This window comes from Fonsecaea monophora, assembly GCF_001642475.1.
Source record: "Fonsecaea monophora strain CBS 269.37 chromosome Unknown Scaff143, whole genome shotgun sequence".
Taxonomy (NCBI): domain Eukaryota; kingdom Fungi; phylum Ascomycota; class Eurotiomycetes; order Chaetothyriales; family Herpotrichiellaceae; genus Fonsecaea; species Fonsecaea monophora.
In genome coordinates this window covers 1,683-13,501 of record NW_019174074.1, presented here as the reverse complement: position 1 = coordinate 13,501, position 11,819 = coordinate 1,683, and the positions used below count along the sequence as shown (strand labels likewise).

The window sequence follows — 11,819 nt, the reverse complement described above, 5'->3', positions numbered from 1 at the left end:
GTTGACTTCCGAGGATAGACCTCAAGAGTAACTTCAATCTCTCCGCTAGAGCTTCTGTGAAACTCCTCGAAGAAAGAAAAATAGCTAAGAGTATATAACAGGTCAAGCGGCGAAGACGCCATCACGGCGATCTCCCGTAACATGGAGATGTGATAGGAGGTGAGGATGGGTATGACGGCAAGCACCAAACAAGCAACACAAGGCGACATGGCTGATTGCTACTGCAATGCTCAATGGCCGACGACCGCAGTGGTCCAATCATTGTAACCTGCTTAGTGGCCAGAAAAAAATGTCAGAGTAGTAATGGGCAAAGAAAGCGGGATTGACCGCCCAGTCACAGTGCCATCATCATGAGCTTATATTATTGCCAATTGGCTGCCAGGGGCGCTAGATAAGCATGGACATTTTCAACAGCCTTGATCGCCCCGAGCGGCGAGCCTGACGGTGGACTGATTGACTGAGTGAGTGTGAGAGACAAATGTGATCTTCAAGTCAGAGGAATCTTTGTTTTGAGCAGTAGAGCCACGTGAGCACGGCCCAGAGAAGTGCACTGCGGACATGGCAGAGAGTCAAGGATGGAGGTACCTACAAGTAAAAACGATTGGGTGAGCGAGGGGATGCTGAATACAAGGTACTGCTGTAAGTAGAGCTCGTGGAGCAGTGTCGCATACCTGAGTCGTGCCGGCGGGTGCTGAGCCAGAAGAATGACATCATCCCTAAGGGATTGAAGACAAGATGAGTTTTTCCAGACTAAAGCGGAATATAGTTGTTCCATCGGCTACAAAGACACGTGATGTACACAGGTGACAAGATTTGCTGGCTGCGCAATGCCCACCTACATCATTCCCGCCGTCATCAACGGTACTTGTTGAACTCAATCCCCCTCGGACGAGCTACTCGTGAAGGGTCCAGCCTATAGATCGGCTACATCGATGCCCTGTCGATCATGGTAACAGGCCATGCACACGCAAAGTTGGGAACGTGGCACGAGCCCATGTCTGGATCGACGATGGGGTCTGGGTAAATTTTTCAGTGGCGCGGCGAAGCAGCAGGTGTCGGGTCATGGTGGTAAGGGGGTCCCGTTTTAGGAAGTCCTAATCTTTGCCAACATTGACAATGTCCAGATCCGAATCAGCTCGCCGTCGTCGCCACCAGACTATCTGCAGACCCTTTGGCAAAAATAACTCCATCGAACATGATCATCGCGACCTCGAACGTTCTGGCCGGCGACTGGCGACAACGGACATGTCTCAGCTAGCAAGTCCAGGCTGGTGACAGGACGATCACTGATGCCGTAAGAGGAGGGACCAAATCGACGATTGGACAATTCGAAGGTTCCAGGTTCTGTTGAAGTTTGGCCGATCGCGTTGCAAGGTCCAGATCATGGCAGACCATGGCAGACCCCTAAATCCCTTTTCGGCCCGGCGCCGGACTCGTCAGGTGCTGACGCTTGGCACTGGTTTCGAGCTTCATCTGCGATTTCAGCGATTTCATATGGTGGCGCCCGATCTGTATGCCCTTTTCCACCCTTTCTCCAAGGCTCTGGAGATCGAGCCAAACAAAATACTTCCTTCTTACCATTACCGCGCATCCACCTGCCCACCTGCGGCTGCGACAAGCAACAATGGCGAGCGCCATACCTTTACCTGGCATGACCATGCTTTCGGCTTCTTGTTTCTCACCTCACTCAGATCGTCGTCGACGCTGTGTAAAACCAACCAAAACCATCCTCGCCGCCTTACAATTTCGATCTCGTCTACCGCAGCCTTGTGCGCACCGAAACCAACCCTAACGAATACGGCTATCCGAAGAGAGCGGTACAAAACCCCTGCTCCGGACGGTCATCCTTGATCCACCATACACCTCTACGAAAAAACGACACCAAGATACCACTCGTACCTATCTGATTGACTACACAGCCTCCGTCACAGCGCGAGAGCTATGTCGCAGCATGCACGACGCTCAAATGTCATCGGCACAGTCACCTAAGCGGGCGCTGTCTTCCATAACCAGTAGCAACCCTCGCCGTGCCCACCCGTCTCAATCCAAATCGCTCCCGAAGAATAAAAAAGTCAAGATTGACCACAGGCCCGACGATGCAGACACAAAGCCGTCGCCGGTTGAGGAAGAACTCCATCCGACGCTTCCACAAGGAGAAAGTCGTGACTCGAGCAGTGACCAGAGTGCAGCCAAATGGTTTGCCAGCAAGAACGAGAATGTGGTCGATTCCCGCGACAAGAGGGCATCGCAAGAGAGTAGGCAAATCCTCTAGTGCTTTCGCGCTTGCGGCTTGCTGTCGTTGCTGACGTGCTATAGATGATTCGCCTTTCTATCTTGCCCATCAGGGCAGCTCCCACCAGTTAAAGAATCTGCGTTCCCACAATGCAGAGAGTTTCGGCCCGCCACCCAGAGACGAGAATGAAAATGAGAATGATGAACTTCGCGGGGTCATTGACGACCTCACTGTGGAGAACAAAAAGTTGAAACATCTCCTGAGGAATTGGCAGGCGCGGTTGAGTCCCACCAGCAGTAACCCGGATAGAGTGGTTGAAGTCCGCCTGCACGGACTACCAGCCGAGAAGAAGAGGGAGTTGGAAGACCTTTTGAAAAAGTTTGCTACTGGCCTCAATGGAGATTCTGCATCGCAACCAAGCTCATCAGGTCCCATGGAAAAATCCGCCTCAAGTGCTGGGTATGCCGCCGTACCGGCAGTGAAGGGCCTGCAAGATCCTAATGCTACAGACTCGGGTTATGCCTCTATCTCAAACTCCGGGATGCAATCAACTTCGCGGTCTAGCGGTCTCAGACTCCGCGAACCTGTGTCGAAAAGCAAAAAGGAATCCGACATCGAAAGCTATCTGCACGATATTCCAGATTCACTGTTCCCGCGCGAGACTGTCTCTGTCAGTGAGAATGCTAAGATGGTGTTGGTGGTGCAACGTTTAGAAGAGCTCTTCACAGGAAAGAGGGCTGCGCCTGGTGAACACAGCTTGCCTGTTCAGCAACAGAAGATTTCTCGATCAGCCGCCAAGGCTGATCGGCGCGAGGGTCAGCGACTGAATCGAGCATCGAGAGTGGAGGGAACTCGTGAAGCTCACATCCTCCCTCACGACTCCAGGTTCAATTTCGACGCCATAGAGGCCAGTGGTCACCCGCAATGGAATCAGTCCGGATCCGAACAGTCCTCTGGGGAAGTGAGAAGCATGCCGGTCTCGGAATCTCCCGGGTCCCCAGACCAACGGCCCACTCGACCTTTGGATCTTGACATCCATCGTGCGCAAGTCGCCGCAGACAATATCGAGTATATTCGACATCTAGGCATGTCGTCGCCGCAATTTGATGACGATACCGACAGCAAAGAACAACCCTGGTTGTATCTGAATTTGCTTGTCAGCATGGCTCAGCTCCACACGCTCAATGTTACGCCTGCCTTTGTACGTAAAGCCGTAAAACAGCTGAGCACCAAGTTCGAGCTTTCGAAAGACGGGCATAAATTACGGTGGATCGGGCGCACCCCGCAAGTCGAATATGGTTACCAAGCAAGCCCCGAGGGTCCACCCCAACGCACGTCGGACGATACTGGCGACGATGCCGGACGCCAAAGTGGCAGGAGCGCGACTAGCACACTTAACGAACCCTCGAACTCCATGTCCCTTTCAGATGACAAAGTCCTGCAGGGAAAGACAAGTGGTACCTCCCGCTTGGTGAACTCTACAACGACATCTTCGAATCATGCAATCCAGCCACCAAAAACCCTGTCCAAGTCGACCTCTGCGTTTGAATATAAACCTATTGTATTTCAAGGGAAGAGGACGTTTCTGAAGGCCAAAAACTCATACCTGGATTCATCGAGTTCGCATGAGGATAAGTCACCCAATTCTGCTAGCCTGGTCCGCGCGTTCAGCCGCTCCAGCATCAAACCCAAAGAGGATGCCTATGATGGGTACATGACGTTCTTCAGCAACCCTTTCTTCTTCACAGATCTCAGTGGTGACAAAGCCCCCACCAACGTCAGATTGAGCGGTTTTACAGGAGCCCGAGATGTTCTCGGCATTGAGAAGAGGCACTCCGCGTTGGACGACTCCCTACGGGATGCTAAAGCATGTTATTTCCTTTCCCCTTGGCCACCAGCACGCAACACGTGGCCTCAGAACTGTCCAGATATAGACTTACCGCTTGAACCCATCAAGTCTTCAGGCGAGGACGAGACAGTGCCGTTAGAGTTTGAAGCTTCAGGTCTTGGGGGTGTGCGACCTGAAGATAACTTTGCGCTCGATGTCCAGATCGCAAGAAAGCGGCGGAAGCTTGACAGTAGCGGCGGCAAGAGGACAATCCGACAGAAGCGGCCTGCCATATATGACTACGAAGTTGCCAATTGCAGGGAGTTGAGTTTACAACCTTCGCGTTTGCCACCTCCAAGCTACGTTTTCTTCACAACAAGCTCCTCATCTGGTGCAGAGAAAGGTTACTACGACGACGACGACAGCAATGAGTCTTCGGAGGCGGAATATTCTCCGGCACCGGCTGGGTTTCTATGGCAGTGGTCGTCGAGTTCAAATGAACGACAAGTTGGCGACGACGAGGCTTCGGTGGCAAGTTCTTCATTGGGAGTGTTGGAAGCCGCACGAGCCAGGATTCCGCTTCCAGGTGCCAGAAATGAGCCGGGCCGGACGAGCGGTAGCCTTGCTGCCACTGCGGGAGCGAGTTGGAGCGTCGCTTCCAATGAACCCGATACAGGCTTTGCCAACGATGACAACAGTGACTCATCGGACGAGATGAGTATGGATGATGAAGGATAAGACTTCATCCCATGGTGGGTGGTTTGGGGAATTGCTTTATCTGACTGTATAATGAAATTGCATCTTGGACATTACGTCCACACGAAGAGCATGGCGTTGGCGAGTTTTTGGTCCTCTGTAAAAAGCCTGTGGTATATGCACGATTTGGTGGAATTTGTTCTATATTAGGCATGTCGGTAAATACATCTCGCAAAGTGTCACGACTATTTCAATGATGCCCCTTGATGAGATATGTTTCTGCACAATGGTGATGTGACGATATCTAGAGAATTGCTCTGTTGGTGAATGTCATTTCTTGCTCAGCAAATCCTGGCCTCGCCGCTTATTGCATCGGAAGGGGGCTTCTCCGGGTCTTCTCGGAAAAAGACTGGCAGTGTACAAGTAACTCGGTACCTCGCACAAGGGCGAGCTTATGACCTCAGCTGGTGGCTGCCCATGGTGCCCAGAATGAAAGACACGGCCCCGGATCCGGGTTGCTTAGGGGCTTCGGAAAGGCCACCTAGCCTACCTGGGTAAGCGCCTACTTCTACCTAAGCAGCTCCCCTGGCACTTGGATTTGCTTGGCACCCGGGGACTCCCCTCGTTCCCTGGCGTTCCGCGTGGCTAATCTGTCCGTACACAATAATTTTCTCCTCGTCCTTCTCCATCGGATCCGTACCGTGCTCTTCCTTCATCCTGCGGTAATCATTCCGGGGTGCTTTACCGATCCCGCGTCGTCCATGCCATCTCCGCTTTAAACAGCCCGACTTGCCCAGCACGTCGGCTTTTCCAATCCTTTTCACTGTTATTCCCCCGTTGTTGCTCCTGTCTTGGTTGTCCCGTTCCTTGTTGTGTGATTTTGCTCAGCTTCTTCCCCAGGACATCTGCGAGTGCTTAGCTGCATCTCTCTGCAGAGAAGTGAAAGAGAGCCCAAACCGTGATCATGGCGTCCTTCCTCGAGTCCTCTCTCCGCATTCCTTCACAAGCATCTCGAGGTTGGAGAACCGCGAGGTACTTTACCCGCGACCAACGGAAGGTGAGTGTAACCACGACGAAACACCATGCCATTGTCCAAGGACAGTCCGACTGATTCGATCATCTACAGCAAAACCTCCTCTTCGCCCGCTCGTTCTCGTCGACCCTGCGCCGCCATGAAATCAACAAGGTCGTCCCCTCGGCCGCTGAAGCCATCAAGGACATGAAGTCCAACTCTACCCTCCTATGTGGTGGCTTTGGTCTCTGCGGTGTGCCAGACACGCTGATCAACGAGGTCGCGAAAACACCATCCATTACCGGCCTTACCGCGGTCTCCAACAATGCCGGTATTCCAGGGGCTGGTCTCGGCCAGCTCTTGGAGACCAAGCAAGTTAGGAAAATGATTGCCAGCTATGTTGGCGAGAACAAAGTGCTCGAGCAGATGTACTTGACGGGAGAGATGGAGCTGGAACTGACACCCCAGGGTACTCTGGCTGAACGTTGTGCGGCTGGAGGCAAAGGAATTCCGGCATTCTATACACCAGCTGCGTTTGGTACGGTCGTGCAGACGGGGGAGATCCCTCTGCGACACAACAAGGACGGCAGTATTGCACAGTTCGGAAAACCCAGAGACGTCAAGGTGTTCAATGGCAAGTCCTATGTCATGGAAGAAGCGATTGCAGGTGACTACGCATTTGTGAAAGCATACAAGGCCGACAAGCTCGGGAACTGCCAATTCCGTCTTGCCGCAAACAACTTCAACGGTGCCATGGGCCGGAATGCCAAGGTCACCATTGTGGAAGCTGAGCATATCGTCGAGGTCGGCGAGATTGATCCGGTTTCGGTGCACTTGCCGGGCATATATGTGAGCAAAGTCGTCCAAGCGACGGCCGAGAAAAAGATTGAGAAATACGTCAACCGCAAAGAAGAGGGCGCCGATGTCAAAGACAGCCTTGGAAAAGGCGATGCCGCATCGAAGCGCGAGCGGATTGTGCGACGCGCCGCCAAGGAGTTCCAGAACGGCATGTACGCCAACTTGGGGATTGGTATGCCTATGCTGGCCCCGTCCTTTGTGGATTCTTCAGTTGAAGTTCAGCTACAATCGGAGAACGGCATCCTCGGCCTGGGCCCGTACCCACTGAAGGGCGAGGAAGACCCCGATCTTATCAACGCTGGCAAGGAAACCGTCACTTTGCTCCCAGGCGCGTCGTGCTTTGGCTCAGAGGAGTCATTCGGCATGATCCGCTCTGGACGCATCAACATGTCTATGCTGGGTGCCATGCAGGTTTCGGCCAAGGGTGATCTGGCCAACTGGATGTTGCCTGGCAAGGTCAAGGGCTTTGGCGGAGCAATGGATTTGGTGAGCAATCCAGAGAAGACCAGGGTGGTGGCGTTGATGGAGCACACGGACAAGAAGGGGAATCCCAAGATCCTGAAACAGTGCGAGTTCCCTCTTACTGGAAGAGCGTGTGTCTCGAGAATTATTACGGAATTGGTGAGTCTCTCTCTCGTATTGAAACAAGGCTGGGGATAAAAGGCGAGTTGAAACATATGCTGACCTGGTTTTGTGCCTCCAGTGCGTCTTCGATGTGGACTTTACCCACGGCCTGACGCTTATTGAACTCGCGGACGGAGTTACCGTTGAGGAGATCAAGGCCAAGACCGAGGCGCCTTTCAAGGTTGCGGACGACATCAAACCTATGCTATAAGCGTTCGCCCAATGCCATGTGCACGACGCGAGAACTACGACGAGATCAGCCGTGAACCGGGGCATAGCGCAACAGCGTAGAAAGGGGAAAGTGAGGATAAGATATGGGACTGATGAGAGGTCAGAAAAGTCATTCAATAATCTTGGAATATTCAATTTTCAGGCCAGAGCACACCGAGTTGGCTATTGGGATGTCGGCGAAAGAAAGACTCCCACCAGCACGAATGGAGGTTTGGCAGTGCTTCAAAGGTACGTTGACAACAGCCCTGGGTGGGAAAAAGGGCTACATATCCACTGGCTCATCCTCGGCCTTGAGAACCGGTCAGAGGCGGAGGCGGAGGCGGAGGTAGAGGCAGAGATTTGATCTCCCTTTTCGATTTGATTATCACATTTACAAAATGTGAGATGAGAGATAAAAAGACAAAAGGGGAAAGATTTTCAGAAAAGAGCATGTGGGAATCATTGCAGTGCTGTTTTTGACGGTCAACGCGTGAGCGTGGGATATGGTTTATTTTGACTTGTATATTCGTTACTATTTCAACGAGGTCAACAAGATACCTGGTCCCTGATACATACAAGGTAGTGAATTTCAGGCTTTGATACAAAAGGACGAGACGAGACGAGACGAGAACACTCGATTCTACATCTCCCTTACCTGTGTCTGTACCTGTACCTGTACCTGTACCTGTACCTGTTCCTGGTCTCCCAATCACCCATCCACCTACCTACCACAGCGGCTGTTTCTTTTTTTTTTCTTTCTTTTCTTTCTCACCTTTCTGACCTTTCATTGTTGTTCTTACCTTTCGTCATTCTCACCTCCTTGATTTCTCGGCCCGCTTTTTTCCGCCTTTCTCCTTGCCAGACTCGGTCTCGGAGTTGTTGGTCTTGCGCATCGTCCCCCGTCTGAGCCAGAACCCTTGGTACCTATGCGTGCGTGTCGCGCCGGGTAGGACGCGGACGCGGACGGTGGGTCGCGCGACGTGGTGATGTCGCATTAGAATTCCCGCCGCCGCCGCCGCCGCTGCTGCTGTCACTCGAATACGTTCATGAGATCTTGACACTGGCGCATGGTGGTACATGGGTCCGGTAGATTGACTCGGAGAGGGAGGGTTAGAGTTGGACGACGACGACGACGATGATGAATGCGAAGAATAACACGACGAAGAGGACGTGGAGAAGAAGGATGCGGGTGGTGGTGCTACTCCCCGGTCCTCCAAGCCGCTGCTGCTGTCCTCGCGCGTCCTGATGAACTCGGCCAGTTGCGCCGTCGTGCGCACGTGCGGCGGCAGGCTCTGGTCGCGGACGAAGTTGGCGTGGAGGACGCCCGTGCCGTTGTCGTAGTAGATGCTGGCTGGGGCGGGAGTGTCGGTCCGATCTGGTCGTCTTGGACCTACTCGCTGTGACACGGCGGACTGTGGAAGACCACTTGAGTTCGACTTTGGCTTTGAGTCGCGGACATCGTATGCGTACTCACTGGTATAGTCGTTGATGTACTCACTGACGTAGTCACTGTACGCGTAGGAGCTGCGCGCCGTGGTCATAGGTCTTGCTGCGACTTCTTCTTCTTCTTCAAACGCTCCGGACTTGGACACAGACTTACCTCTCTTTGCGAGCTCAGAGAAGCGAAAAGGCATGATTGTGAGTGGTCTTCAGGTTCTGGGCTTTTGTTTGTCTTTTTTGCTTGGGGATAGAGAGATCTTTGGAAATAGAGAAGGAGAGAGAGGTATGAATGTGGGTGTGTGTGTGAGTGTACGTGTTGGCGGATCTGGAGGTTGCAAAGCAAGCACGGATGGATGGATGGAGAAAACCTACATGTACGATAAAAAAAAGGGGGGGGAGGGGGTTGGATGCGAAAGAAAAGGAGTCCTTTGGGACTGTAGATAGATACTCTAGTAGATGGGGAGGAGAGTCTTTTCATAGACAACAAAGGCATCCCATGTGTGTCTTCCATTGTCACAATACAAGGGCCTTTCTTTGAGGGTTTGAGGGAAGACAAGGCGGTCTTGTCTGTTGTTCTCTCCGTCTGTGGCTCCTTTTTTGGCGAGTGGGAGAGCCAGGACCAGGACAAAGAAATTCTTGTCGAGTTCTCGTCGTTCGTTCCGTAGGACATCGCCCTTCCTGGTCGAGTCGGCTATTTCACAAACATGATATGAGAGACGGGACGCGATTCTATTAGCGCTAAGAGAGGCTGTTCTGATAGCGGAGATCCCCCCACAGAGATGCAGCCGTTGGTATTAATTAGATCCGGGGTGCCGGATTTGTTTGACTCTTCCCTGAGCGTCACGTGGTTCTTCGTCCCACAACGAAAACGCGCCCCGCTCCCTGCGGCCCTCATCGCGCATGGTAAAACAACTCTATCTACCCGAACAAACTATGGGTATCGGCGTCTAGAACCCTAAGACATACCGCCGGCTGTAGTACGGAGAGTCATTCCGGAAAGCCTTCATCGTCACCCGGCGACGCCTCCACTAAACAGTCAGCACCTATACCCGAAGAACATCAGGAGTCAATCCATAATACGCGGTGCACGCACTGAGATGAACGGTGACATCCTGATAGAAGACCTGGCAGCATGGGCAAGTAAGGTGCCAAAGGGCGAGAAGAAATGGGGGAACCAGAAAATCGAGACCTTGCCAAAGGTGGATATGGAGAAAGACCTGCGAACACGGATACAAGACAGTCTCGGAAGAGTACGTTGGAGCCATGCTGTTGTTTCCACAGTCCCCCGGGGGGGGCTTGTCTAATATTCGTTTTGAAAGTCAGGTCAAGGAGTGGGAGATCTTGAGGGTGACGCAAGCAAATATGTCGCTTAACGTTACAAAGGACAATTCAACCTTGTTTGCGCTCGAGGTAGACAAATGGTGTCGAGCGTCCGGTGATCCGGTTCAGAAAGGTCAGAGAATTGAAATCCAAAAAAAAAGACGAGGTCGTTTTACAACCCTCCGGAGAATTTTTGTGTATTGATCATTGAACACCAATCCACGCCCTTCCTTCTTGTCGAGGCAGCGCTTCCAAAGAATATGATATGTTGATTGACAGATGAGCTTTTCCAAGCGAACAGCTCTGCGATCAGATCTTGTTCCCGGGTCTTGCTTTGCGAGTCTGTCTGGATCGATCTTTTCAATAATGGTGCAGATTTATAGGATAGATAGATATAATAGATACCATTATTATGCGTGGGGAAGAGATGGGTTCGTCATCGTGATCTATAGTTACGTGGTTGGAAAGTGTGCGTATTTGCACCTAAAGAACTGTAATCGGTATACTTTCCTAATCTCATCTCGCGAACTGCACATGATCGCCAAATCGCGTAGGTCAGTCCAAACTTGATTTGTCAATTACTCAACATGTTCAGCATAGTCGGTCGATTCTTATTCTGCGTGCCAACGCGGCATTCTCTGGTCTTCTCAAAAACTGGGAAACCTGCGGAGGCTTTCGACTGTTTCTCTCCATTCCACACTTCCAACGACCGTGTACCGGCTGCAGCTCTTCCCCAAATCAAACCTTTCAGCCTTCACAAAGGATGAGGACTCGAACAGCAACGAGCGGGCTTTAGTATCGGATGATGGTCTGGTATATCCGAGAGTATCGGACAAAAAGCCAAGTGCGCAGTCACTCAGCATCTTTTTGGAGAGTACTGAGATTGGCTTCCCGGGCAGAAGCGAACGGGCCTATTTTCATGCCCAACACTATCCTAATGCAAGATTTGACGAGGCTTGCATTCGACCGGTATCTAGAAGAGGACGAAACGAGAAAGCCAGTCTTGATCAGTCTGAAGAAGGGTATATGCCTAAACCATACTCCCATGGCCACTGCTTACAGCGCTACTCAGGGACACTTTTGCCCGCGCCGCTGATCGCCTTTTCTTTCGATCCTTCCAAGTTCTCACTCCAGTCACTGCACCCACTCGAATTATCCAGTGAGCCTGAAATTTTGAAATCACGGCCTATGGCTTATTCCTTCTACAGAACTAAACAGCGTGCTCGACGAGCTTTATTCGACAGAGGCAACTATCTTTGATGCTGAAGAGTGGTTTGACCAAAATCCGTTCCACGATGCTGGACCAGACGTATATGACCTCTAAGGGGGAGACATACACTCAATGTGGCTGTGCAATGCTATCACTGCAAACCTTATCAGCATCACCATGTTGGAGAAAATCAGAACTGTTCTTACCATAGTCGAATGCTGGCTACGGAAAACAAATGAACTTGGGAAGTTTCTGTGGCTTTTGGCAGGCAGAGGCAGCCTTGCTTTGCGGGCCGTCATCCAAATTATCCAATGTCCACAGAACTTTGCCTCAGGGCAGAAATGCTAGCAAAGGTTCTTTCTGGGGGCGTGGCAGAGAGGTGAGTCTG

General features: G+C 51.9%; 4 protein-coding genes across 4 annotated transcripts; 3 read left to right on the top strand and 1 right to left on the bottom strand.

The window, feature by feature from the left end:
• Window positions 1-1,966: 1,966 nt before the first annotated feature.
• On the top strand, window positions 1,967-4,799 carry AYO21_11086 (hypothetical protein; the record flags this gene model as incomplete). Its single annotated transcript, XM_022660985.1, has 2 exons — window positions 1,967-2,255; window positions 2,317-4,799. The coding sequence occupies 2 exons, from the start codon at window positions 1,967-1,969 to the stop codon at window positions 4,797-4,799; spliced, it is 2,772 nt and encodes a 923-aa protein (XP_022506690.1).
• Window positions 4,800-5,721: 922 nt separating this feature from the next.
• On the top strand, window positions 5,722-7,462 carry AYO21_11085 (hypothetical protein; the record flags this gene model as incomplete). The annotated part of the gene is made up of 3 exons (XM_022660984.1): window positions 5,722-5,814; window positions 5,884-7,248; window positions 7,331-7,462. 3 exons carry the CDS (start codon window positions 5,722-5,724, stop codon window positions 7,460-7,462), a joined length of 1,590 nt encoding a protein of 529 aa, XP_022506689.1.
• An 811-nt stretch (window positions 7,463-8,273) lies between these two features.
• AYO21_11084 (hypothetical protein) lies at window positions 8,274-9,095 on the bottom strand (the record flags this gene model as incomplete). Its single annotated transcript, XM_022660983.1, has 1 exon — window positions 8,274-9,095. One exon carries the CDS (start codon window positions 9,093-9,095, stop codon window positions 8,274-8,276), a length of 822 nt encoding a protein of 273 aa, XP_022506688.1.
• A 2,045-nt stretch (window positions 9,096-11,140) lies between these two features.
• Window positions 11,141-11,545, top strand: AYO21_11083 (hypothetical protein; the record flags this gene model as incomplete). The annotated part of the gene is made up of 3 exons (XM_022660982.1): window positions 11,141-11,243; window positions 11,294-11,380; window positions 11,430-11,545. The coding sequence occupies 3 exons, from the start codon at window positions 11,141-11,143 to the stop codon at window positions 11,543-11,545; spliced, it is 306 nt and encodes a 101-aa protein (XP_022506687.1).
• Window positions 11,546-11,819: the final 274 nt, after the last annotated feature.